This window comes from Cynocephalus volans, chromosome 3, assembly GCF_027409185.1.
Source record: "Cynocephalus volans isolate mCynVol1 chromosome 3, mCynVol1.pri, whole genome shotgun sequence".
Taxonomy (NCBI): Eukaryota; Metazoa; Chordata; class Mammalia; order Dermoptera; family Cynocephalidae; genus Cynocephalus; species Cynocephalus volans.
The window spans coordinates 2900649-2928274 of NC_084462.1; the positions used below are offsets into that span (position 1 = coordinate 2900649).

The 27626-nt window shown below is 54.4% G+C and overlaps 1 protein-coding gene across 1 annotated transcript in view; it reads right to left on the bottom strand.

Annotated features, from left to right (window-relative positions):
- Positions 1–759: 759 nt before the first annotated feature.
- Positions 760–27626, bottom strand: part of SHANK1 (SH3 and multiple ankyrin repeat domains 1) — a 45001-nt gene continuing 18134 nt past the window's right edge. Inside the window, exons 15-23 of the mRNA XM_063092198.1 lie at positions 21511–21593; positions 21155–21279; positions 20549–20684; positions 20197–20277; positions 19362–19430; positions 18831–18949; positions 8592–8688; positions 3363–6450; positions 760–1477 (exon numbers count right to left, since the gene is read on the bottom strand). Of these exons, the coding sequence (XP_062948268.1) occupies positions 760–1477; positions 3363–6450; positions 8592–8688; positions 18831–18949; positions 19362–19430; positions 20197–20277; positions 20549–20684; positions 21155–21279; positions 21511–21593 (4516 nt within the window). The remainder of the gene's footprint in view (positions 1478–3362; positions 6451–8591; positions 8689–18830; positions 18950–19361; positions 19431–20196; positions 20278–20548; positions 20685–21154; positions 21280–21510; positions 21594–27626) is intronic.

Below are 27626 nucleotides of genomic sequence, written 5' to 3' on the forward strand. Positions count from 1 at the left end.
GATTTTACAAAGTGAGGTGTGCAAGGGAGGGCCCCAGGGGAAAAGTGTGTAAGCCAGAGTCAGAAAGAGCATGTGGCGGGCACGGAGCATGAGAAGAGAAATGCATTGTGTGCAAGAAAAATAGAGCGTTTGAGAGCTAAGAGGGCCTCGCAAGCCAGAGCGAAGGCGGAATGTGCAAGACAGCGAGAGGGCAAATTTGTGCAAAATTGCAGCCCAGGGAGGGGAGGGGCGGGAGAGAGGCGAGCAGGCGTGCAACAAAGCGTGCAAGAGGCTGGGGGTGGGACAACTGTGTGTGCTGGGGAGAGAGGAATGGGGGAGAGCTAAGGGGCCTGGAGAGGGTGGGAAGAGTTGTTAGAGGGGTGGCAGGTGGTGGAATCTGAGGGCACCCCCTTCCCCTGTGGCCTGGGGGACAGCCCCCATCCAATCAGGCTTAGGGCTGACCCTCTATGGCTCTGTCTGTCCCCTCCCCCCAGAATCGACCCTTCCCTCCTCCTCAATCCCCCTCTGTATTTCCTTCCATTCCCCCTTCCCCCTTTGTCCCGGGCTTCATACACACACAGTCAGCTGCCCCCTCCTATGAGGTGTAAATGTCCGGTCTGGATCGGGCCACTTGGTGACCTCCAGCCTTGGGAGACCAGGGCAGGGGGCAGTTTTAGCAGAGTCCCTGGCCCAGGGAGAGAATGATGGTCAGGGGTCAGAGATCAAGAGGCCAGCAGGCTCAAGGGTTCTGTGGACGGGCTGGTCCGTCCAGGCCAGCCATCACCTCTCCAGGAAAAATTTGAGAGCCCGGTCGATGTTCATGCGGTGGCCCACCCTGGTCACACCCAGGTCTACATAGTCTTCCTTGGTCAAGGCAGGCAGGTGGGAGCCGTCGATCTCGTGGTCCAGGAACTGGGCTCGGTGCTCAGCCAAGCCCAGCCACTCGAGCCAATCGGCCACATCGAACTTGGTCCAGAACCCCAGAGGTTTAGCGCCAAATGGCTTGTCCGGGGGCAGCGAAAGCAGGCGGGTTGGTGAGAGGGAGCGGGAGGCCCCTGACAAGGCTCCTCCAAGTCCCCCGGACATCCCCGGGTGTGGTGGCACAAAAACAGGGGCGAAGGGGTCAGCTGAGCCTCCTGCCCCTCCAGTGGGGGAGCCACGGATGTCAAAGAGGCCTGGATAGAGGGGTCCGGAGGGCAGGATGGGCAGGGACGAGGGCCTGGGTGCAGGGCTGACCTTGTGCTCCGAGGCAGGCAGCAGTGAGGGGCTGGGAGCCCGGCGGAGCAGAGGGGGCCGCATCTCAAACTCCACGCCCTGGAGGTGGCGTGTGGACGTGGAGGAGGAGGAGGCTGAGGGTGAAGTGGCCCCCGGGGCTGCAGCAGCTGAAGGGGGGACTCCGGTTCCAGTGGGGAGTGGCGGCAGAGGTGGTTTGGGCCAGTTCTGAAACAGGCTGCTGACAGGTTTGGAGAGGAGCGAGGACTGGGAGTCGTCGGAGAGTCTGGAATGTGACAGGGGGGAAGGGGTAGAGGAAGGGGGTTTATGGGGTAAGGGCAGGGGTGAGAAAGAGGCAGAGGTCAAGATATAGGGAGAGAGGAAGAGAGACATAAGTGCGGGAGTAAAGAGATGGAGAAGAGAGGTGGGAAGAAATGGAAGGAGCAAGGGGGTAAGATGGATGTCAGGACAGAAATGAAGGGAGAGAAAGATGAGAGGACAGGGAGAGGGTGACAGTCAAGAGAGATGAAAGAAAAACAGACATTAAGTGATAATAATAATAATCGCCACCACTTACTGATGTTCACGTGTGCCAGGCATTGTTCTAAGTGCTTTACATATTGCATTTCAATTTAATCCCCACGACAGCCCTGACGCAGGTTACTATTATTATTAGCACAGAGAGCTTAAGTAACTTGCCTAAGGACACACAGCCAGGAAGTGGCAGAGCCCGGTTATATGGCACTGAAGTCTGAGCTCTTAACCACTACTCTATACTGCCTTTCAGGTTATGGCCAGTCATAGGAGAGTGGAAGACAGGGAGACAGTGAGAGAGAAACAAAAAGAGGGTGAGCGTCCGGGGAAAGAGATGGAAGGGGCCAGGGGACAGAGAGAGAAAGAGAGAGAGGTGAAGAGAGGGAGATGAAAGAGAGAAGAAACAAGGGGAGAAAAAGGTTCCCCTCATCCCTTTAGCTCCCTCCAGCACAGCCCCACCTCAGGGCCTTTTGCCCCCTTATTTGAGAGACCTTCTTTAACCATACCATTATTGTAAGGTTTTTTTCTAGGATGGTTGCAATTATTTTATCTGTTGTCTGGTCCCCACCCTGTCTCACTAGACTTATGAGCTCTGTGGGGGCAGTGCTTTGCCTTTCTTGTCCTCTATGGGGTCCTCATCACCCAGAAGGCACCCAGCACACAGTGGGTGATAATAATTGATGTATTTGTTGACTAACTTAAGCATCCTCTCCTCTACCCAGAATACTTAGGAATAATCAGTGAATTGCATTAAGATCTCAAAGGCCTAATAAACAGACATTTGAACGTTAACCATAGAGATATCAGACTCTCAAACAGAATTAGAGTGAGCTCTGCATATGGACGAGATTTAAAATCCCTCCCCACCTGTGTGTCTGAATCAGGAATGTAACTCCACTTTCCCTAAGACTAGCAGGTCTTGAATGGGATTGAACTTTTGCAATCCCAGCTAACCAGCTATTTTGGGAAACTTCACCACTCCATATTTCTTCATCTAAATGTTGCTGCACTCTTCTAAGAGCCCCCTCCTCCCCCCATTTCATGTGATAACAATGGCCCACATTAAATCCTCTTGAAAACCCTTTTAGGCAGGTACTGTACCATCCCCCTTCTACAGAGAGGTGGATTCCTTTGTCTAAGGTCACCTAGCTAGACAGTGCAGGGCTGGGATCAGAGCCAAGAGATGAGCTCTAGAACCACATCTGTAACGACTGTGCCCTGAAGCATCATGTCCTGAAACACACTGGGTTGAAGGGAATCCAGATTTCAGGGACTGTCAGAACTGACAAGCCACCAAGGAAACGGATATCAGCAAGTTTTGCTCCAATCTCCTTTGTTAATAACTTTCTGTTCATCACGGGATGTGGGTTGCGATGGAGATGGGAGGAGACCACAGAAGCTACTGAGGTAAAGGGAAGTTTAACGTTTAAAGTATCTGTGGAAGCATGCTTCTTTGAGGGCGAACTTCTGCGAGCCAGCCCGGTTTCTGTTTCTGGTTTTTTTGTTTTGTTTTGTTTTGTGTTGTTTTCCTGACACCCTGGGACCCTGAAGGGGTACAGCTATGGGGAAGGTGGGATCTGGTACCCACCACATCAGCCCCTCTGGCCTCCCATCGCCAGCCACCAGCCCCTGCTCACCTCTGCCGCTGCAGGGAGGAGGTCCTCTCGGGGACGTAGCTGGCTCCCCCGTGGTGGCTGTCCCCGCTTCCCCCGCTGCCTCCCCGGGCCCAGGGCAGAGCGCCGCTGGCTGCCGAGGAGCCCCCAAACTGCTGAAGCTTGGAGCTGAGTTCACTGATGATGCTGGCTTTTACTGTGGCCAAGGCTGAGGCCTGAGGCTGGACCAGGGGCCCAGGCAGGGGTGGCGGTGGTGGGCCCGGGCCCTCCTCCCAGGGCAGCAGCTTCCGAGGCAGGGAAGAGGCGGTGGGCAAGGGCACTGGTGGGACTTCTGGCTCTACAGCCACTGGACCCCCAGCCACGCCTGCCGTTGAGGGTCCCGAGCAAGCACTCAGAGCCAGCAGCCCATCGGTTCCAGCCCCTGTCACCGAGACGGTGGGGCTGGTGGGGGTGACAGGGTCCCGAAGTCCCCCGCTGGGGCCAGGCCGTAGGCCTCCACTGGCCCCCAGCGCCCGGCCCCGGAGCTTGGAGGGAGTCATGAGCTGTGGGGGATATGGTGGGCCAGGAGTAGTGCTCCCCCCGAAGGCCTGGCCGTCCAGGTAGGCCACGTAGGTATCCAGAAGCTCTGGCCCACTTGCTATACCAGCTCCACCGCCGCCACCACCCCCTGCACTGCCACCACCTTCGGCAGACAGACTGCTCAGCGTGGATGCGCTGCTGATGGTCTCCAGGGGGTGGTCACTGCTGCTGCGACTGTCTACTTCCTCAATACCAGAGTCTGTGCCAGGCGGAGGGTCTGGGACCGGCTGTGGGGCAGGGGGAGCCGGTGCGGGGAGAGCAGGTGGGCCTGGCGGAGTGGGGTCCCCAGAAGCAGCAGGGACCCCCTGTGTCAGCGTGGCCACCTCGCTGTCATAGGACGTCAGGCTGGATGCGGTGGAGTCCAGGGCAGGAGGGGCGGCCGCTGGGGGTGGCACAGGGGGCAGAGAGGTGGCCGGGGTGGGTGGGTCGGGCAGCGGGTGGGGAGGCCCAGGCGTGAGGGGCGACTCGGGCTTTTCGAAGCTGTTGGAGAACTCCAGGGGCGGAGGCAGCGGTTCCACGAAGAGGAATTCGCCGTCTTCCACGTCCACCGAGGGGGCGGGGGGAGGCAGGACTAGCAGGGGAAGCCCGTTCTCTTCACCGCCCCGCGGGGAGGTCGGGGAGGTCGGCACGGACCGGCGCGGGCTGGGTGGCGGGACTCCAGGGCCGTCCTCCGCGGGGGGCCCCCTTCCGCCCGCCGCCGCCGCAGTGGCCCTGGGCTGGCAGTTCTCAAGGAACCGCACGTGTAGGGGCAGCCGCTCGGGCTCTTCAGGGGCTCCGGACCTCCAGGCCTTGCTCACGCCGGGGTGCGGGGCCGGGGGCTCGTGCCCCAGCTGCAGCAGCAGGGGCCCAACCCCAGGAGCCGAGGGGGGCAAGCGGTGCAGCAAGGAGCGTCGGGCGGCTGGCGGGCTAGCCGGGAGGGACTTCTCCTGGCTGCCCAGGCCTGCCCGGTACCCCAGCTCCCGGCGGGCGGGGTCCGGCGGGGAGGCCCCCCAGAGACGCAGCACTGGCTCATGGTGGGCGTGGGGCGAGGGGAGGTGCGCGGTGGGCGGTGGGGCATCGTAGCGGGGCGAAGGGGGCCTTGGAGGGGGCTGGGCGGCCGCACCACCCTCCGAGGACTCCTTCAGCGCCCGCTCTCGGGCGGCCAGGGCCAACCCGAGCGGGGATGCTGGATCCAGGGCCTTGCCGGTCAGCGGATGGACCAGCGGTCGCGGGGGCAGGAAGCTGGTGAAGGCGCTGCTGCCCGCGTAGGCTCGGCTGCCGGCGGCGTAGCCTCCGTAGCCGCCGCCACTGCCCGCGCCTGCGGACTCCAGCCGCAGGTAGGGCTCGGCCGAGAACATGCCTTCGTCGATGGACTTGGAGTGGCGCAGCCGGGGTCCCGGGGGCGCGCCCGCGCCTAGCCCGCCGTCGCCGCCGTCGTCGTCCCCCGCGTCGGTGGACAGGAAGAGCGTGGACCGCCGGCGCGCCTCGTTCTGCCAGCCGCCTTCCCTGCGAGCCGCCCCCACCAGGGCTGCTCCGAACTGGCTGGTGAAATCGAGGGTGGCTGGGCCGCTGGGGGACGCGGGGGTGGGCACGGGCGAGGCGGACGGCGGCACCGGCGACATGGCCGGGGCGGGGCTCGGCGAGGAGGCGCCGCCGCCCGCGGCTTCGGGCTGCGTGGGGGGCTCCGCTTCGGTGCTGCTGCCCTGGCTGCTGCGGCCGCTGCTGCTCGTGGACGGAGCCTTGATGATGATGGTGGGGATGGGGATGGAATTCTTCTCCGAGGGCGCCGCCGCAGCGGGCGGTGGCTGCGGGGAGGCCGGGGACGCGGGCGACGCGACGGGCGGGAGGCCGGCGCCCTTCTGGGGCTCGCCCTCGACTTTGGTCTGCTTGACCAGCGGGCCCTTGCGGCCGCGGCCGGAGCGGGCTGGCACGTACATGGCCGCGCTGGCCGCCCGCGGGGGCAGCTGGAAGTAGCGCAGGGCCGGGGCCTGCGAGGAGCCGCCGACCCCGACCCCGCCCCCGCCGCCGTGGTGCGACGGGGCTGGGGCCCCCGGGGTTGGGCTGGGCCCGCCGCCCCGCCAGCCTCGCAGGCTCGGCTGGGGCCCCAAAGCCAGCCGGGGCGGGGGGTCGTCGGGGGAGCCGCCCGTTTCCATCTCGGGAGGGTGAGGGGCGTGGGCGTGGTGGTGGTGCGGCAGGGAGGGCGCGGCGTGGTGGTGGTGGTGGTGCGGCGGGTGGTGGTGCGCAGGCGGCAGCGGGCCGCCGTGGTACAGGCTCTTCTCACGGCCCCCGCCACGGGTGTCAGCAGGGGAGGGTCCATCAAAAGACGAGGGGGAAGAGGCGGGGAGGGGGCCGCCTGAGCCGGGGTTGAAGGGGACTCCCCTGAGCGAGGGAGTGAGACGGCCTGAGGAAGAGGGGGCCGGAGGTGTGCTGTAGGGCGGCTCGGGTGGGGAGGTGGTGGGTGGCGGGGGGATGTCCTCCGAACCAGGCACAGACAGGCTGCGGCTGAATTTCATGGCTGGGGGTGCTAGGTAGGGTCTGTCATCTTCTGCAGCCCCTGGGGAGACACAGAGAATGGAGGAGTGGGGCCTTGGGGGGGTCTCTCTGCTCCCCTATCTCGTGGAACCACATATAAAGGAGGCACCCAGTATATGCTAGGGTATTCGCATGGATCAGCCCAGGGCTCTCCCAGCTATGGTAAACCCCAATCCGCTTCCATACGACGAACAGGTTGTGTGTGCACCACACAGCAGCAAACAGCAGGGACAGCAGGCCGAGGCGAGGGCCTGAAGTTCAGCTGAACTTCCTCCCCGAACCAGGAGGGGGCGCCCTTTTTTCTAATTCGCACAAATATTCAGTGTATGCTAGTGGTGGCTTGGGGTGAACGAAAGTGGCTTGAGCTGGGAAGGGATCATCATATTTATGTGCGTGGTTATATGTTCCTTTTCATGTACCTTGTGAATGCAGGAAAGAAATGCAATGAGCACATCAAACCTGTGATTTTACAGATAGAACTGCTTGGGGTGAGGCCAATGTTTAAAAGAGGGAGCCAATTCATAGAAAAATATTAGGTAAATGATTAGACACAGGTAGACCTCACAGGTGTAAGACTCATACTGGTAGACCACGAAGGCTGGAAGTTGGATTCAATCGGCAAAACAACTCCAGGAGGCTTGGAGGAGCTAAGTCTTTGCCTGTTTATCACCTGTCAGGGCTTGGTCTTCCACCCTCTTCTTGTCTCTGACTACTCTCTCTCAACTGGTGTCCATCCTCATTCACTACCTCTCTGCTGTCAACTCCCACGTTCATGTCTGGGGCTCCATCCTCTCCCCTGAGCTCCAGGCTCCTATATCCAAATGCCCACATCCACTTGGATGCCTCACAGGCACCTCAAATTCCAAAGGCTCCAAACCAAGCTTCTGAACTCATCCCCAGCAGACTCCCCCCATCTCACAGTCTCTCCCATCTCACCAAATGGCAGCCTGTCCTTCTAGCTGCTCAGACCAAAAACCTTGGAGTCATCCATGGTTGCTTGCTTCCTCACTCCACTCACATCCAGTCCACCAGCAAATCCTGCTGATTCCAAATGCATCCAGAATCCAACCCCTTCTCATCCCTCCTGGGTCACCACCCTGGGCCAGCCACCATCAAATCCTATCTGGACAGCAATAGCTGTCACTTCCTCTCTGGTCTCCTGGCTTCTGGCCCCCCTGCCCATTCTAGTGCGCACACAGCAACCAGAGGGATACTGTTAAAACCCAAGTCAGTTCACATTCTTCCTCAGCTCAGAGCCTTTCTGTGGACCCACCCTCTCTCAAAGTAAAAGTTCAAATCCTCAGCATGACTCACCACACCAGATCCTGCAGGACATGGGCCCTGTCCCCTCTTTGCCCTCATGTCTGGTGTTCTCCCCCATGCTCCCTCAGCTCTCTGGCCCATCTGGCCTCATCCCTGTTCTGTAAACACATGAGGCTCAGTCCTACCTCAGGACCTTTGCACAGGCTGTTCTCTGTGCCCGGAATGCCTTACCTCCAGATATCCCTACAGTTCTTCACTTCATCTCCAGGTTTCAGCTCAAACTTGCCCTCCCCAGCAATCCTGATCTCTTTTATCTTACTCTACTTTCCCCCCCTTTTTTCCCATAGCACTTACCACTGTTAACATACTACATAATTTTCTTGCTTATTATCCCTATAATCTACTGTCATCTTCCCCTGCTAGAAGGCAAGCTCTGTGAGGGCAGGGCCCTTTAGTCTGTTTTGTTCACTGACATATCCCCAGCAGTCTAGGAAATTCCTGGCATATGGTAGGTGCTCAAGATACATTTGTTGAATAAATGAATGAATGAATGAATGAATGAAATCAGGTATAAGAGAGAAGGAACCAGGGTCTGTGGTGGGGGCTTTGACTCATTGCATGCAGGGAGGGGCAATAATGTCCCCGTTTTCTAGAGCCCAAGGCCCGGAGAAGTGAAGCCTCTCACCCTGGGTCACACAGCTGGGCAGGAGAGCCAGGATTCATACCCAAGTTTTCCCAGCTCCAAAATCTGAGCTCTTTGCCCAACTTGATGGAACTATGGCCACATATGGAAGTAGAAAAGAAAATTTTCAAGCCCCTTTGCTTCCTCTATAAAACTATCATCTTCCCGGCCTCGCCCCGGGCCCCACATCCCTTATACCCACCCTGCAGGGGACATACCAATAGATTTTTGCCGGAGCATAAGCCCAGGTCCTGGAGGCAGGAAAGAAGGACGTTCATAACTTGGCTGGGAGCGGTGATGGGGATCGAAGCTCGACTTCGGTGTGGCAGTCATTGTGGGAGAGAGAAAAGATAGCAGAGAAAGATCAGTCAGGGCATGAAGACTCATGGCTTCTCCACACAGCTATCTCCCATTCCTTCTCCAAGCCCCTGCAGGAATGGAGAGCTGCATGAAGAAGGTGGAAGGGAATTCTGGGGGAAGGGAAAGTCTGGGCAGGAGGGAGAAAGAAAGGAGAAGAAAGCAGATTATTAGTCGACCCTGTGTTCTACTTCCCACATCAATCACTAATCTGGGCACTTAATTCCTCTTGTCACTGCCCATGTCCAAGTCCCTACCGTCAGTCGCCTGGAGGGCTGCTGTAGCTTCCTCCCCCATCTCCCTGTGACCACCCTTGTCCCCTTACCCCTTTCTGGTCTGTTTTCCACACAAAAATCAGAGGGATCTTTCAAAAAGAAAGTCAGGGTGTGCTATTGCCCTGCTTGAAATCCTCCAGTAATATCCCATATCAGTTAGAAGGGGATCTGAATTCCCACCTCTGGCCAGAGGGAGACACTGTTGGTGCCTGCCCAGATCCCCTTGACAGAGATATGCCACCGTCCCCCCCTGCTATGAGTGTCACCTGCCTGCGGCTCTGAAGAATCACCCTTCTCCAATGGAATTGACTTGCCCAAGCCGTTACATGTGACTGACTGTCTGAGCAGCCCACAGCCAATGACTAAACGGTATGGAAGTACAAGGCAAGACTAACTCCGTGGTGCACCTCACGCTCCAGAGCTCCCCATGGGATCAAGCGGAAGGCAGACTCCAGCGGGGACTTTGTCTACTAACCCCCTTCTGCAGTCCTTTCCTGCTTCCCTCACTCCCTTAAGGTTCTCCCTTAGTGCCCATTGGCACAAGAATCCCTGTCTCAGGCTCTGATTCTAGGAAGCCCACACTAAGATACTGTGTAAGATCCAGCCTCTACCTCCACCTTCTGCTTGCTCCTTCTGTTCCCACCACATCCCACCTCTTCCTGCTCCTCCAGCAACCCCAGGTCTAGCCTTGCTTGAGAACACCTGGTTCTTCTCTTTGCAATGACTTTCCTCCATATTGTCACAGGTTCCTTTTTAGCTTTAACTTCTCTACTCACATGTCCCCTCCTCAGCGAGATCTTCCCTGCCAATCCTCTGTCACTGTCTACCACATTTCCCTGTCCTGAAACTATCTTGTTTACTTGCTTGTTGTTTGTATTTAATAGCATAGTAATCCACTCCCATGGAAGCTCCCTGAAGGCAGGGGTGAATTATCCCAGGCACTGTAGCTACAGTGATGAGGGCCCACGGTACTTTCAGGGGAAATGTTTTAGATTTTTTCTAAGTAGAAGGGGAAAAAATGAATAAAATCCAGCCTGGATAATTATTTGTCTTTGCACCAACACAATCATAAAATATAAATTTTATTTTATTTTTTAGGAGAAAGGGCAAAAGTGCAAAGGCTCTCATAATGAAGTCATAATGAAGCCTGCATGAGGGTAGAGACTGTCTGTCTTGCTCCTTGCTCAGTCCCGAGTCCCCAAACAGGGCTTGATCAAACAAGCGCATATTGAATGAATGAGTAACGAGTCAACATCAGGCACTGCTGGGCCCTGCCTCCCCGGCTTCTGCCAGGTGACCCCGTATATCTCCCTTTTCCATCTCTGAGACCAGAAGTGCAGAGAAAGGAAATCCTCTCAGGATGGAATCTCAACCTGTGGGGTGACCATGACCCCTTCTATCCCCTTGCTTTAGCCATTCAACCCTTTCCCAGTTCTCTGAATTCCCTGTGCTGTTTCTCACCTCAGAGCCTCAGCATATGCTGTTCCCTCTACCTGGAACATCCTTTCCCTGCGCTCTTCGTGGGAAGGCTCCTTGTCATCCTAGGCCTCCACTCTGGCCTGGTTTTCCCTTTCCCCTAGATCTGCATGGTCCCATACGGTAGCCACTAGCCATTCAGATGTAAATTTCAATTAGTGTAAATTTTTCAGATGTAAATTTCAATTAATTAAAATTACTTAAAAGAAAATCCCATTCCTCCATTGCAATGTCACATTTCAAGTGTTCAATAGTCACCTATGGCTGGTGTCTACTGTATTAGTGCAGATGTGGAACATTTCCATCATCACGGGACGTTCTATTGGATGACACCGGCCTAGACATTCCTAGGGCCTGTATTACCTCTTTCACCGCACTCAGTTCCCTGGATTGGGACTGTCTATTTCTACATTTCTCGCACTAATTCATTTCAAAAATATTTACTGAATACCTCCTCTGTGCCAGGGACTGTTCTAGATGCTGCAGGTGCAACAAATTAGACAAATGTCCTGTCCCACACAAAGAACAAGCAGGCCATAAACAAAATAAATTAGTAAAATATAACATGGGTCAGATGGAGGTAAGGGAATGGAGAGAGGGAGAGTATAATTTAAAATAAGGTAGTCAAGAAAGGCCTCACTGAGAAGGTATTATTTGAACAAACTCCTGAAGGAGGTGAAGAAGGGAGCCATGCAGATATGTAGGAGAAGAATATTCCAGGCAGACAGAACAGCAGGTGCAAAAGCCCTGGGGTGAGAATAAGCCTGGCATGCTCAAGAAATAACAAGGAGGACAGTGTGTCTGAAGCTGGGGAGCCAGGGACTGAGGGATGGAAGTTGAGGTCGCAGAAGTGGTAGAAGGGTAGGATTGGGTGGGACCTGCAAGTTTCAGGTTTCCTTCAGATTTCAGCTTCAATGTCTCCTCCCTAGAGAGGATTCTTCTGTAACTCCCTTAAATTATGTCAGTTTAGAGTCATCATTATTATTTGCTTGCTTGTTTACTGTCTGTCTCCCTGGTCATGGAGCCTATCCAATATCTATTCTACTCTTCTTTGGTAAGAAAACCCTAATCTTATTTGGCACCTATTGAGAGACTACATTTCCCAGCCTCCCTTGCAGCTAGGTATAGCCGTGTGACTAAGGCCAGCCCAGATGCATAAGTGGAAGTGTTGTGTGTTACCCAAGAGGCAGCAAGGTACTCTCTTTTGCCCTTCTGCCTTTCCACCGTTTCTTATTTCTGCTACCTGGAATGCTGATGCAATAGCTAGAGCTACAGCAATCCCTTCGACTATGAGGCCACTTTGTGGTTGAAAGCAAGGCTAGTATTGTGGAGCAGAAATTTAGTGAAGGATCTGGGTCTTCATGGCCATGGAGGCTGCTGACCAGCCTGAGACTCCCTACCTCAGACTTCTTTAACATGAGAGAAATAAAAGCATTTATTTTGTTCAAGCCACTGTTATTTTTTTTCCTCACATACAGCAGAACCCAATTCTGCTACATTCCACTCCACCCCAAATGTAAATTCTCTAAAGGAAGTGACCTTGTTTGACTAGTTCACTCCTACATCCTCAGAGCCCAGCAGCCAATCATGCACATAGTAGGTGCTCAATAAATATTTTAGAATAAAGGACTCATTGGAGGAAATACAAGAAACCCTGACAAAATGTGGGGAGGACCCCAAGTGTAAAACCCCAGTCCTATTCTTCTGAACACCTTGATCAACAGCACAGGTCCAGCTCCAAGAAGGCATCAGGAAGTGTCTCCTGAATGCATCCCACTTTTGACCTATTTCCCCCCATTCTGCTTGTCTCTGAGTGATTCCCAGCCTGCCCAATTCTCAGCTTTACTGAATGTTTTTCTCTTCCTCTTTCCTCCTTAAGCCTCAGCCAAATACTCTGCTTGGTTTTCTGTCCTGACCTGCAGCTGTGTGGTATCAGGAAACAGAATCCTGAAAAAGATATATTGTGCGGTGGCACAGAGAGAGAGAAGTGGCAAGTAGAGGGAGACATTTTGCAGTGCCATTTTGCCTGCTACTTTCTGTGTATGTCCACAATGAATCTTCAAGCAAACTTGTGAGTTAGGGTTGATTACATTCATTTTGATGATAATGAAAGAGGCTGTGGGCCAGAGAGAAGAAGGATCTTGTCCTAGATAAGCCAGTGAGTAAGGAGGAGATGAAAGAGGCATCTGAGAAAACAGATCAGAGTTGTTAGAAAATCCTAAGATCAAATAAAATGTGTGAAGAAAGGGGTACAAAGAGTAAAGACAAGGTGGTACGACCAGTCTGAAAGGATGCAGGGCTGCTGAGGAGCAGAAGAAGGCTGCGGAAGACACTAAGTGCAGAGTCTAGGCTGGGAGCGCAGCAAGGAGCGGGTGATGAAGAGGAGGGAAGGATGGTGAGAAAAGCATTCTGCATGATGCATAGGTGGGGGCGGGGGGTCAGGTGACAGACGAGGAGTCAGGGTGACAGGGCAGGGGTCATGGTAATAGTGGATAGAGAAGGTTCAGAGTGAGAGAAGAGAGTGCAGAGTGATGGGGGAGACATTATATTTGCAAACTGACAGAAGACACTTCGATGTGGGAGAGGAGGGATCAAAAAATGAGTTAGCTGGACACAAGAGAGTGACAGAGGAGACGTCAGACTGACAGAGAAGCCATAATACTGTCTGAGGAGGCATTGGACTGACTGCCTGTGGAGTGGAATGACCCCAGATGGGGCAGGCTGACCTCTATCAACACGGGGAGCATCCTCTCCCGTGCAGAGGGGTAGCCAGTCATAATGCTCCAGCTACACACGACATCACTGGCTGCTGTGCAGACGCCTCCTCAGTGAGTTGGCCTGCAGGTCAGGCTCTCCAGTCACCTTGTGGGTCTGGTGCCCCAGTGCCAGTGTGTGCTGGGACACAGCTGGGTAATTCCTGCTAAGGAGACAGCCCCTAAGAGAGGTAAGAGGTGAGAGAACCGAGAGGGAGACAGATAGAGAGAAAAAGATGGGGGCACAGGGACAGAGGTGGTGAGGCAGACATAGACAAAGACAGAGATGGGAAGAGAGAGAGACAGAGATGGGGAGAGACAGAGATGAGAAGACAGACAGAGACAGAGATGTGGAGACAGAGATAGAGAGATGGAAACAGATGGGAGACAGAGATAGAGAGACAGAGACAAAGGTGGAGATATAGAAAGGAAACACAAAGATAGTGATGCGGAAAGAGATACAGAGATAGGGAAGATTAGAGATGGAGAAAAGAGAGAGAGAGACGGGGAGACAGAGACAGAAATGGGGAGCCAGAAAGGGGAGAGACAAAGATTGGGAGACATGAAGAGAAATGAGACAGTGTTGTGAAGAAAGGGGGACCGAGAGAGGCAGGGAGGGAATGGCAGTCCTGATAGGGCCTGACATGGAGAGGGTCATAGCAGCCCCAGCAGGGCAAGACAGAAGCAGAGAGTGAAGCCAAGAGGGTGTGATAAAAATAATCAGAGGGAGAAACTGAGTTGAGAGGAAGGTTAAAACCAGCACCTATGTGGAGACTAAGGGGACAAGGGTGTCAGTGACCAGGCAACAGAGACAGTAGCTGAGAAAGCCAAGGCCATACAGAAGGCACAGACAGATGGACAGCAGAGCCCTAGGAGGAGACACAGCCCAAGAGGTGCCTTGACCTAAAGTAGACCTGCCTGGGCTCTGTGACCTCCACTGTTGGCATCAGCGGGCCTTCTTCCTCACCCCCTTTAGGTTGTATGCAAAAGTGTGTCTATTGGGAAGGGCTGAAATCTCCCAATTTCCAAGTTATTAAACAGTGGCATTTTACACAAGGTTTTGCTCTTGTTCCTTGTTGTGCAGACCTGACCCAAGAAGCCTTGGGGCAACACTGTGCCCCCACACTGTCTCTGGTCTAGATGCAGAGGAGTCCAAGCAGGAGAGTGAAGAGGGGAGAGAAGCTGAAATGAATGGGAGATTGAGACAAATGGTAGAATAAGACCAGACACCAAGAGAGGCCACCAAGATGCAGAAACCTCACGAAGGTGCCTCTGCATTGACTGAGAGGTGGGAAAGATCAGGATGGCAGGTGAGAGGGGACAGAAAGATCCCTTAACATGAGAGGGAGGCTTGGGGGAGGCCAAGACACAGAACCCAGAAGTGAGAGAAGAAAGGGGGAGGTTCTACAGGGCAAATGACGTCTGGCTTCCTGGACACAGAGGAGAAAAGTCCCCACGGAAGAGCTCAGGTGAGTGCCTATAAGTTTCATGTCTAGGAAGTTGGGGCAGGTGGGCAGCTGGTTTTATTATTGGCTGGTGCCTGGGCCCATCTGCGGGGAGGGGTCTTTGGAGCTCAGATGTCAACTTCCAAGAGGGCCAGGATCTTGTTTGTCCTGTAGCTGAGTTCACACAGGATGGGCCTAGTACCATGGCTGCCTGGTACATCATGGGTGCTCCACACATTTGTTGAATAAATGAAAACAGGACTTGTTCTAATCTGTTATTAGAGACTCTGCACCTAGTCTGATGTGCTGTTGCAGGGTCTCTAGTATCGTGGGGTCTCTGAGGTACATGCGGGGTTCACTGCTGAGTCACGGTGGGGTCTCTAGTTTGTTCTTTTCTATCCCGAGGGGTCACCATTTATTGAGAGCTTGCTGTGACAGAGTTAATCTCATTTAATCCTTGTAAGAACTGGGCAAGGTTGGCTTTAGCCCCATTTTACAGAACAGGAAACTGAGATGCAGAGAAATTAAGTAACATGGTCCAACATGGCACATTAAGTTAGAGGAGGTCAGAATTTGAATCCACATTCATCTGTTGCTATAGAGTTTCCAGGGATCAGCAACAAAGGTGAACACCTGGGTGAGGTTTACACACTCGGGAGGGAAGTCAGAGTGAGGAGAGGGTAAGATACAGATTGGAAGGAGGAACGAAGAAAGGGGATTGTTGAGGGGTACATCCCAGGCCTCCAAAAAATATTAAGTGAATGAATGGATACGGTGGTGTCCTGCATCTAAGTCCACTTAAAATCTTTTAACCTTAGAATGGTATGGAGCAGAGTTTCTCAACCAGAGGTGGTTTTGGTCCCCAGATGACACTGGGCAGTACCTGGAGATATTTGCTACTGGCATCTAGAGGGTAGAGGTCAGGGAGGCTGCTAAACATCCTACAATGCACAGGACACCCCCTAAAACTAGGAATAATCTAGCTCCCAATACAGTCAATTCTAATTATTTGTTGTAGTCATGTTCTATAAAGTCACCACACACTTTTGTCACCAGACCGATATATAACATTTTTAGTGTGTTTCTGTGGAAAGACACCTTATTTAACATATATTGTTGATTCATTAACATTGAGCTCATGGCCAACACACTATAACTCACACCTGAAAGAAGCTTATCTAACACATATTCTCTCCATAAGGCACATTACGGCCTTCTTGTGCTTAGGAACACTAGATGGCATGTCAGCACTATGCTTGGGGGACATTTAAAACATGGAAATAACCAATAAAAAGCACAAAGATACAAAAAATGTGGCACTAAGTAGACCAAGAAAAGGACACTTGCTTACAGTTTAAGGGCTGATATGAGAAAGCAGAACATTGTTTTGTTCAACCTCAGCTAGGAGCTGTGCGTAGGGTGACTCAAAATTTTCCCTGCTTTGCACACATCCAAGAATAACTGCAAAAATCCCACGAATATTGATTTTTGGGGTCCAAATAAATTTTAGTGAGTAGGAGACTTCCCAAGTAATAATAAGGATCAACTGTGTCAATAGTACAGATGTTAAGAACCCTGGTTTAGGGGAAAAGAACTTGGATCTCAGTTCTGATTGGACACACACTTGCTGAGAGACCTCAGGCAAGTCAACTCATATCTCCAAGACTCTGTTTTATCTTCTGTAAAATGGGGATGGTCTCTCTTTCCTACCCTTCTCTCCTTCCTGGGTGGTTGTGAAGAACATTGCTGAGGAATCATAAAATGGTAGTGGAAGCTGAGTGAAGACAGAAGATCGGAGAAGAAAAAAAATATCAGTGACAAAAAAATAGAAGCCCAGGGGAGGTAGATTTGGGCTCCATAGAAGGAAGAACTTTCTAGAGGTCCACTCACATATAGAATAACAACAACAGGAGGTGGTGAGCTCCTTGCCTTCAGAGGCATTCAAGCACAGGCTGTTAGAAGACTGGAGAAAGAGGCAGAGGGGATTTGAAAATAAGAGGTGGTAACTAGACTAGATTCTGGTTGATGTCCCCAGATGATAGCTTGGGAGTCTATGGAACTCAGAGCCAGATGTGAAATTTCAAAAAATCCAGGTTGAGTGTTTTGGGGAATGGCAAGATGACTTGCCCCAGATCAGAGGGCACTGGAAAAACATCTCTCAAACAAGGGAAAAGGGGAAAGAAGGAAACCAGCATTTGTTGGCAGCCTGCTGGGCTGGAAGTTGATCTCGTTTAATCCGACTAAGAACCAGCAAGGTCAGCTTTAACCCCATTTGACAGAGTAGGAAACTGAGATGCAGAGAAATTAAGTCGTGTGTTCCAAAGTGACACAATAAGTTAGAGGAATTTAGTATTTGAAGTCACGTTGGCCTGGTTCTTTTTTTTTTTTTTTTTTTTTTGTCGTTTTTTCGTGACCGGCGCTCAGCCAGTGAGTGCAGCGGTCAGTCCTATATAGGATCCGAACCCGCAGCGGGAGCGTCGCCGCGCTGCCAGCGCAGCACTCTACCAAGTGCGCCACGGGCTCGGCCCACGTTGGCCTGGTTCTAATGCCCATGTACTTGGGATTCTTACACTGAACTTGTGAGGAGGTGGGCAGGGAAGATGATCCTAATAGACTCAGAGATTTCGAATTCCTTCAGAAACCAAGCACCTGGGTAAAGTGAGGGCTTGTTGCCTGTAGGGCACTCTGCCAAGACCTGAGAAGTGGCCAAGGACCCTCCACCTCTAAATCGGAAAGAAATTTCAGAAGCCCTGGTACAAAATTTGTCCTATGCTCTTGATTCTTGTAAAAGGATAAGATCCTTTAGAGCAGGTAGTTTAACTCTTAAGAGGGGTTGTGGATAGGGGTCAGGGGGGCCTGTGCACTAGAACAAGAATAAACAGTATGTCTTTATTTTCATTATCCTCCAATGAAAACTTGACCTTTCCTCAGTTAAGGATATACACAGCAAATCCTACTAGTTTCAGCAAAATCTGTGACTGTATCCCCAGTAGACTTCATAGATACTTCCATATCCCATCACGGTGGAGCAGATTTCTTGAAATAGTGTTTATACTCCTCGTGATTTTGAAATCAGAGTACTTAAGATCCACTGCCAGATCTTGCTGTCTAATGCTGACAAAAAGGCACTGATATTACAATATCACAAATGTTGCTTTTAAAAAGTATTTTGATAACTATATTTCAGCATACCTTGCTTCTTTTGTTATCTTATGTATTGTGTTTTATGCAATTATAAGCATTATTCTGAGGACTATGCCAGCTTGCCAAAGGGGTCCATGGCCCCCTAAAAGCCAAAGTACCCAGTTTTAGAGTAAATGGCCCTTTGGCCACCAGGTGGTGGGTGTGACCTGGACAATAGAGCCTCTGGAGGAGACAGCTGGAGGGCGGAAAATGTGTTCTTGTGAAGAAACACAGTCCAGTGGGATGGACAGCCAGGAAGGAGCCAGGGGGCCCCACCAGACAAGCCAGAGCTATGGCTGGACCATGGGCTCAGGGGCCTGAGTGCCTGGGTTGAAATCCTGGCTTCTTCTCTGAGCCTCAGTTTCTCCCTCTGTAAATGGGCTAACAACTGCGTATACTTCCCAGGATGCTTCTAAGGAATACATGAGATAATCCACATAAAACTCAGTGTCCAAAACACGATCAACACTCACTAGAGGTTAGCCTCTTGTGGGGAAAAGCAGGCCTAGCGAGTGGGGACAGAAATAGTAATTAATATTTTAATAACTACTATTTGTGGAGCACCTATTATTATGCTGGGGGATTTCCATCCATGACGTCATGTTGCCTTCCCTGAGACTCTTGAGGTGGGGCAGAGAGGGACAGAAAGAGGTGGAAAAAGAGAGTGAGGGTGAGGAGCAGGGATGGAAAGTGGAGAGAGGAAATGAGAGAGACAGGATTGGGGGTTAGGCAGATAGGAGGAAGAGGATGAGCGGGGAGGAAAGAAGCTGGCCAGTTTGCTCAGTGGGCAGAGTGTGTGGATGATAACAGCAAAGTGAGGAGAAAGGAGAGGACCCCAGGAATTTTGCTGACCGTCCAGGATCAGCATGAAGCACAGGAAGGTCGGGAAGGGTTTTGAAAAGGGAGAAGCTCCAGGTTGGCATGTGCACCCCTCCTCTAAAGTCTTTTCCTTACACGAGGCCGCCTACCTCAGTGGCAAAGAAGCCCTTGGGTCGGTGTTTGCCCAGGGATGCGAGGCCACCAGGCCCAGGACTCTCGCTGGCACTGATGGTCTGCTGAGCTGCAGCCAGGATTTCATCCAGTTTGTCTAGGGGGAGGCGAAGAGAGGTAGGGAGACAGCAAAATGAACCTCTGCTTTGATCTAGCCGGAGAGGCAGAGCGGCCGCGGGTAGCGCATAGAACGCCTGGTGTGAACCAGAAAAGGGCACCCCTGCGTCCACCCCGGGGGGCGTGCAGCCCCGCTTGGAGACACACTCTCCCGGCCCAGCAGGCAGGCCTCGGGGACGGGAATGGGTACGCGCAAGAATAGGACAGCTGTCACGGCAGGGAGGTTGCGGGGAGTCAGCGGGAGGGAGAAGTGAGTTTGTGGCGCGGCTGGGTATGAAGGTGATGGGCGCGGGGGCGGCAGAGGGTGCAGAAGCGACTGGAGAGGATGCGGCACACCGCGGGGCTGCGGGGACGGGCCGGGGCGGCCGGAGAGCAGGGCCGGGCCGTCTTACTGAGAGCCATCTGATACACGGTCCGCTTTTTCTCCATGCTGGGCACCGGCGCAGGCTGCTGCTCGTACTCTGTGGGCAAAGGATGCGGATGAAGGCCCGGGCCCCAGGGGGCGCAGGGCGAGGCGGCGCGGCCGGCAGGCGTGCGCAGGCGCGAGTGGGGCGGTGCGGGCCGGGGTCGCGCAGGGGCGAGCTTGCCGGCGGGTTCGGGAGACCGGGGCCCTCCCGCCAGTCCTGTGCCCACTCACCACTCTTCTTCTTCCAGGGGGAGACTAGCCCGGGGGAGAGGCAGTAGAGGAGCCAAGAGTTAGGACGTCAGGGGAGGCGAGGGGCCCCCTGTCTGGACGCCCGCCTCCCTCAGGGCCCGGGGGTGCGGGGCGCTTAGCCTTCGACCCGTCCCTCAGGGGAGACGGGATCCCCAGGTCCACTGGACCCCGTCTGGGGGGAGGGGCTCGCTTTCCTCTGCTGCTGGGGATGCGGGGGAGCTGGTGGAGGGAGAGATGGAGAATAGCGGTGGGGGTGAAGTGGGACAGATAAAGAGGGGCCAGAAGGAAGGAAACGGAGCGACCCGTGGAGGGAGGGTCACATACAGACCCTGAGAGAGACCCCGACAGAGAAACAGGTACGAGACAACAGAGGAAAGCAGCCTCTCGAACACCCCTTCCCAGTGACACACACGCAGGCCAGAGAGAATCTGACTCATGGATTGGGGGACAGGATGAGGACAAGGACCCCAGGTCACTAGCAACGCTAACAAACTCAAGGGATGGCCTGGCCCCCTTCCGCGCTCCCCCCACCCCCTCCCAGCCCCTCGGCCCCAGCAGCCCCCCAGGCTCACCCATCTCCTCCAGCTCTGAGGTCATAGACTTGGAACGCAGGGAGATGGTTGGGGGTGGGAGCCGTTTTGCCTGCTGGGGTGCTGAAAAGGTGACAGTGGGGGGAAGCATCAGTATCATGGGGGAGAGACCCCCATGAGCCCCACCTCCACAGTGCTCCCAGAACTTAGAGAATAGCAGCTGTCAGCATGCTGAGCCCTCCCTGCCTCAGTTTCTCTTCAGAAGGGTCATGAAGGGTCCCTGGGGGAAGGGAAGGCCTTGGGCAGTGGGGATGGGCCATCAGGGCTCCTGAGGGTCTTAATCTGATGGCAGTGGGGTGCCCAGGCCTGGCCACACAAACAGGTGAAAGAGCACCTTTCTTATGGACGGCCTCATCCATGTCCGGGTGCCTGGTCACCATCACCACCTTGACCATCAGCGTGTTGCCCCCTTGGCGGATCATGTTCACCACCTGTCGGTGGCCGACCTTCACCACATTCTGCCCATTCACCTGTGGCACAGACATACCCAAATGACACTGTGTAGAAGAGGGTAGGGGTGCTGTCATTCAGCTTGAGTCCCCAATAAAGTGGCTTCCTATGCTGCCCTGTCTATGACCCTCTCCACCACTTTTCCTTACTTTTGCGAGGCTCCCCCCTCCTCTCTGTAACAGTCCTGGCCCACTCTATTCACCTCTTTCTTCCACTTTGTCCCTTAGTGTTGTGTGCGTGCGTGCGTGCGTGCGTGGGTGTGTGTGTGTGTTGGGGGATATCTCTGTGCCACTCTTTTGAAATGCTTTCGAAAGGCCTTTAGATGGAACTGCTGAAGAAAGCAGAAGCTGGCTGAAAGGCAGGCTGGGGGCTGCGAAGCCTGGTGCCAAAGGTGAATAAAGAGTTGGGCAGCCAGATCCTGGCATGGATTATGAGGGGCCTGGGGATTTGTCACCAGAGTTCCAGGGAAGAGAAGGGGGCCAGGACTCACCTCGATGAGGAAGTCTCCCATTCGCAGTCCAGCTCGCCATGCCACGCCACCCTCGTCCACTGACTCAAGGTACTGTAGCGCCGGGAAGGCGGGGGTGGGGGTGAACTCCTCGATGGGGGTCTGCGCTGCAGACAGGGAGGAGCCGGCGGGGTCGGAGGGGAGGGGGTGGAGAGGCCGAGCAGGGGATGGGGCTCAGACCCAAGTCACGGAGGCCTCACCGTAGCTGAGGGACCAGCACCCCGGGGCGGGGTGGTGAGTGGGCTGGGGTCCCTTCCCCTCTCCATCTTCCCCCAACCCTAGCCCTGTTTCCTGGGTCAGAGAGCCCTTCTCCCATCCCCTCCCAGGCTGGCACTCACCCTTGGCTCCCCGGAGCACGAACCCAAACCCCTCACTGTCCTTCTTCTGCAGCAAGACTGTCTTTTCCTTAATGATGTAATCGCTGGCAGGGAGGCAGAAGGGATAGGGAGGGAGGCAGAAGGGATGGGGGGGAGTGGAGGAGGGATCATGAGACACAGATTCGGTGCCCCACCCGGCAGCCCAGTGACCCAAGCCCCTGCTCCAGCATCGTTCATTGCACCTCCTAGGATCTCTCTCACCCACTCCGTGTGCATGTGCTTACAGCAGCCCTGACAGGCCTCCCCCTCAGAGCCCGGAGTGCTCTCTCCCACTCACTCGTTCCTCATTCATCCATCCATGCATCCATCCACCCATCCATTCAGCAAGTAGTTACTGAGCCCTCTGTGCACCAAGCACAGTGGGAAGGATGGGGAGATAAGCCTCCAGATTACCAGACATCCTAGCTTGGGTCCCTGCTAGCCACTTCCTGTCTCTGACCTTGAGCCCACGGACTTTGACCTGTTGTGCCTCAGTTTCCTCATCTATAATGGGGGACAATCACAGACCCTACCTGATGGGGTTGCTGTGGGAGTTCAGTGGGGGTAATATAAATATAGTGTTTAGCATAGTGGGTGGCACATAGTATGTGCTCAGTAGGATTTGTTTGCTGTCCTTAGATCAAGTGCCAAGGAGACACAGGAACTTTGATGATACTCCTCTAAACTCCTTTACTGTATGAATATTACAGGAGCACTTCCTGAGGTCCCTAAGCGTATTGTAACATTGCTTATTCTGCACTGTCCAATATGGTGGCCACTAGCTGCATGGGGCTATTTTTATGAAAGTTAATCAAAATTAAAGTTAAAATTCAGTTCCTCAGTCAGAGTGGCCATAGGACAAAAAGCCCAGTCACCACATGTGACTAGTGGCTAGCACGTTAGACAGTGTGGATATAGAACATTTTAATCACTGCTAAATTCCGGTGGGTAGTGCTGTTTTTATATTCCCTGTTACATCTCAAATATATCTCCTGCATGCTTTCAGTATATTCTAGTAAAATGCAACCCACTCATGAATATGTTGACAGCCCCTAGTAAAGCCACCAAACCCCACCTGCATATTTGGGAAATGCTCACATACCCAGTAGAAGTCAATGAAATTCAAATACATTTCATTTATCTCAACACCTGGCCAAACTTGCTCAAACAAGAACCCTCAACACTGATATCACCACTGAATGCCTCAGGCATACATATGCATTCCATGCCAGGAGGTTCCAATACCTCAGAATATGACAGGAATACCCAAACATACTGGCTCCATTACCACCACTTTCAGAGCACCCCAGAACACCCAGGAGCCACCAGAATGGATGCCCTGCCATACCCCAAGCATCCTTCAGTAATGTCTGTAGCCTGTCTCAGTGCACACTTGTAGCACCTCCCCCCCTTGCACATCCTAGTGTATTTCAACAATACCTAGACCCCCTCAGCATCTCCCAGTCATATCCATGCAGTCCTAACACACTCCAAAAGCCAAGTGTGCTTCCCAATTACTTACCCCCACAGATTCAGTAGAACAGCCCTCCATGAATACTCCAGTATATTTCAGTAACACCCCCACACATCCCAGTATGCTCCAATAATAACTCCCCCTCACTCTGATCTCAGTATATTCCCATATCACGCCCCCTGAACACATCTCAGCACATGCCAATAATACCTAATGTGCTCTTACTGTATTTCAGTATCACCCCCCACAAGCACCCCTGTATATTCCCATGACCTCCATGACTCTCATTGTATAATCCATACATTTGTACCACAGCAACAGTGTTCTGCACGTGCACGTGTACTCCCACCCTGCCTTCACTCTCCTTATGTGCCTTGCTCTGCTCCACAGCACCATGTACACTTATCCATACGCCAGCCACCGTCCTGCTCAGTGTTCATCGTGGTCCAATAAACACATCCACACCGTAACCACCATGTCTTCTTCTTCCTGATCTTATATTCAACCCAGGGGTTGGCCACCTTTTTAGCTGGATGGAGCAGGTGTTGGGGGAGAAGGAGGGAAGGGCTTGAAAAGGGTGAATGGGGGGGGTGAAGGCAGAGGGGAAGGGACAAAGCAGGGCAGGAAGGCTCAAAAAGCAAGTGGATAGAGCCTGCTGCCTCTTCCTGACCTTGCATTCTGTGACATCCTTATCTCCACCCTTGTCCCCATCACAAATCCTGACAGCCCCCTCTAAGCCCTCATGCCTTTGCTACTCCCATTTCCCTTCCAGGTCTCCAGGTCCCCTCAGCAGCCAGCAGTGCCCTTCAGCTCCCCTTTATTCCTCACTGACAGCAATCTCATTTTCACTCACTCATGCCACAACCCCCTACCTGCCCCCCACCTTTCCCTCTTCCCCCTGGAATCTCTTTGACCCCCACATAAGCCTCACACCCCCATACATAAGCCTTCCCCAAACACCCTGGCTCCCAATATATCAATAAAACTCCCATGGTCATGATATGCCCAAGAAGAAGCACTTGCTATGGGCCACTACGGGCTAGGCAGTATTTGAAGTCCTTCATAGGTAAATAATGCGACTGTCTCCCCACAACCAGCCTCTGAGGTAGGTATAAGTACTATTTCCACTTTCCAGGTGAGGAAATACAGGCACAGAAAGGTTAAGTAACTTGCCTGAAGTCACACAGTGAATAACATTCTTCAACAATACCCAAGAAAATACCTCAGTAACTGCAGTAGTAACACCCTCCACTCCACAGCACCCAATTACCTTGAGCACATATATGTCTGCTCCAAATTCACCAACAGCACTCCTCTCCAGCACCTGAGCAGTCTACCCCAGTTATGCCAACAGCACAACAATGGGTAGCGTTTACTGAAGTATTGCTGAATGCCAGACGTTATTCCAAGCACTTTACATTTATATATTCGTTTAGTTGTCACAACAACCCTGGGAGGAATTGACTGTTATGGTTCCCATTTTATAGATGAAGAAACTAAGGCACAGAGAAATAAGTTGCTTAAGATCATAACAACTAGAAAAGTGTCAAAGCCAAGACTTGAATTCCCCACAGGCAATCCATACACTCCAGTAGTGTCCAGACACCCCAGATCACCAGAGCGCCCCCTTTGTCTCTCCCTCTTAACCACCCTCCCATCCATCCTGTACGTGCTTCTCTCTCCTCCCACTCCCATGACTTTCTCACCCAATGCCCAGCTATAGATGGTGTTTCCCTCTACATTCTCCTTGAACTTCCCAACTGCCCTCTTGCCCCCACAGCTTCCTGCAACTCTATAAGCTGTCTCCCCCTCTCCTCTCTGCCTCTCTCTCCACTCCTCCATTCCATCTCGAAGCTCTACATCTCCCTAACCCACCCCTATCTGTCCTCACTTCTGCAAGCCCTCATCATACCCCATGGGACCATCCTTCCTTCTCCGACTTTGCCCTGACACACCCCACATCCCCTTCCCCAAAGTGTGCTCCTCAGACTTCTGTGACCCCTTCACCCTTCTCCTACCACCTCTCTCCCTCCTTGTCTTCCTCCCTCCCACACCCCCTCTCACCTCTGTGGGTGACCCCACTGTGTTTCTTAAAGCCCCCAGGTTCCTCTCGTGCTCCCTCCCTCGTCCTCCTCCCCTTCTCATCCATGGAAATCTCTTCCTACTTTTGCATCCTCAACTCACTTCATCACGCAGCATTCCACCTCCTTTCACTTGCAGCTGCTTTTCATTTGCATTCCTTGCATCCTCTCTGTGCTCTCCCTGTCTTGCCCAAATCCCCACCCCCAAATCCTCTTCATATTCCCTGCATTTCCTCCTTACCCCATTTCTCTTCTCTGAACACTCCACGCACCCCCCATGCTCCAGTATCCAGCCTTCCGCCTGCTTCAGTATTTCTCACTCTCCCACGTTCCATTCTCATCCCTCCACCCTCCTACCCAGACCCCTTTAACTCCGCCCCTCCCCCCAGTAGTCACTACCCATGCAGCACCCCATTCATGCTCTGTATTGCTGACTGACTACCTGCCCTGCAGGAGCTCACAAAATGCTCTCCCCCAGGCCATCCCTTGGCGACCATGAGCAGCCTCTGGAGCTCAGCAGTCAGCTCTTGTTCACCGGATCCCACACACGCGGAGACTGCAGCAGCGTCCACTCCCCCCGCCCCCATCCCAAAGGTCCCTCTTGCACACCCAAGCTCCCACAGCGCAGAGCCTGCTGCTCATGGCGCCCTCTCCAGTCCTCGGCCACTCCTGGTGTACCCATCTCCATGAGCTTCTCCAAGTCCTGCCCGGAGGCTCCTCCACAGAAAAGCCAGCCACCCCGCCATGCTGAGAAGTGGCACACACAGGCAGATGCAGCTCCCCATGCAGCTCAGCTGAGGCTCAGCACACATGTCCCATACAGGCAGAGGGCAGAACCAGTGGCCCAAATGCCCTCCCCACCACACACAGACCCCCTGGGGCAGGAAGAGAGACACATGGGGACAGCAACACAGACTGGGGAGTAAAGGGCCTGTGGGGGAGGGAGCAGCTCAGGCACGGGAGGGTGGGTGTTGGGAAGCACAGCCGCAGTCCCTGGGACAGACCCACTCCAACACACAACACACACAACACACACAACACACACACACACACACACACAACACACACACACACACACACACACACACACACACACACACACACACTATCCAGACAGCCTCAGTATTGCTCCAAGTCACACACAGAGACAGACGCTGTCAAACAGGGACACACAGATGGACATAGCTGGGAGGTGGGCTGGGAGCCCACCATCTCTCCATCTCTGTCTCTCATACACACACACACACACACCCCACACACAGCTGCAGGCAGTTACACACACACATCGACACAGCCACACTGACACATGCACAGTCGCACAGTGACACGCAGCGGGAAAAAAAGGAGGGGAGGGAAGGCTGGGGGCGGAATGCGTGTGTGATGGGAGGGGGGATGACTGTGAATGGAGAGAGGGGTATGAATGGGGGGACTTGCCAACTCCGTGAAGAGGTGTGGGGATATGGAGATCAAAGGGACAGGGCTGGGGTGTAGGCTCCTGGGAGGAAGCCACTGTGGCTCCCCACAGGGAGGGCTCCAGAGTCGGGGTGCTACGGGTGGCAGAAAGGGCAAGTGGGTTCCAACCCCCAGAGAGGGGTCCGTTTGGAGGGCCTGACTGGGGGCAGGATCTTGGCGGAAGAGCTGAGGGGGTCCTGGAAGGGCCTGCGAGGCGGTGGAGGAAAGATTCCCAGGACTGAGGAGTGTGTATGGGGGGCGCTGTGGGAGTGGGGCCCAAGGAGGCAGATGGAGAAGAGAAGGTTGAGAAGAGGGGTCTGAGAAGGGTCCTGTGCTGAGAGAAGGATAGGGGAGAGGGACGGAGGGGAGGAGGAGGAGCCCTAAGAATGGGATTAGCGGCGGGGGAGGGTCGTCGCAGCGGGCCGGGGCCTAGCGGCCGGGCCGCAAAATGAAAAGGGGGCGGCGCGCTCAGTTACCTGTAGATGTACCAGACGCTGCGCCGCCGGGGCCCCAGGGCCGGCCAGCTGGAGGAGAGCGCGGGGGGCGGCTGCGGCAGGGAGCCCCCACCAGGGCCGCCCCCGAGACCCCCGCCACCGCCGACCGCAGACAAAGCCATCGCCGCCGCGGCCCCGGCCCGGGCCCGGGCCCCGGTGCCGGCCGCCCCCGCCGCCGCCGCCGCCGCCGCCGCGTCCCCGTCCCCGCTCGGCCGAACCCCCGTGTCCGGGCCCCCAGGCCCCGCCTCATGCTGACCCGCGCCGGGAGGGGGAGGGGGAGGGGGAGGGGGCGCGCACCCCCCCCCGCAGGAGGGAGGGCAGGGCCGGGGGCTCACATGCCGGGGGGCGCGGGGGCGCGGGGCGCGGGGTCGGGCCGCGGCGGGAGCGCGAGGACCGCGTACGGCGCCGGCTTCAGCACCGCGGACAGCTCCGGAGGCGGACGGCGGGCGAGAGGCTTAACCCCTTGGCGTCCTGCGCCGGGCGGCTGAGCGGGCTGGGCAGGGGGGAGGGGGCCGGGAGGGGAACGCGGGGCCCCCTTGGCGGGAGAAGGGGGAGGGGCGAGGCGCGAGGGGTGGAGGAGAAGGGGGAGGCACTTCC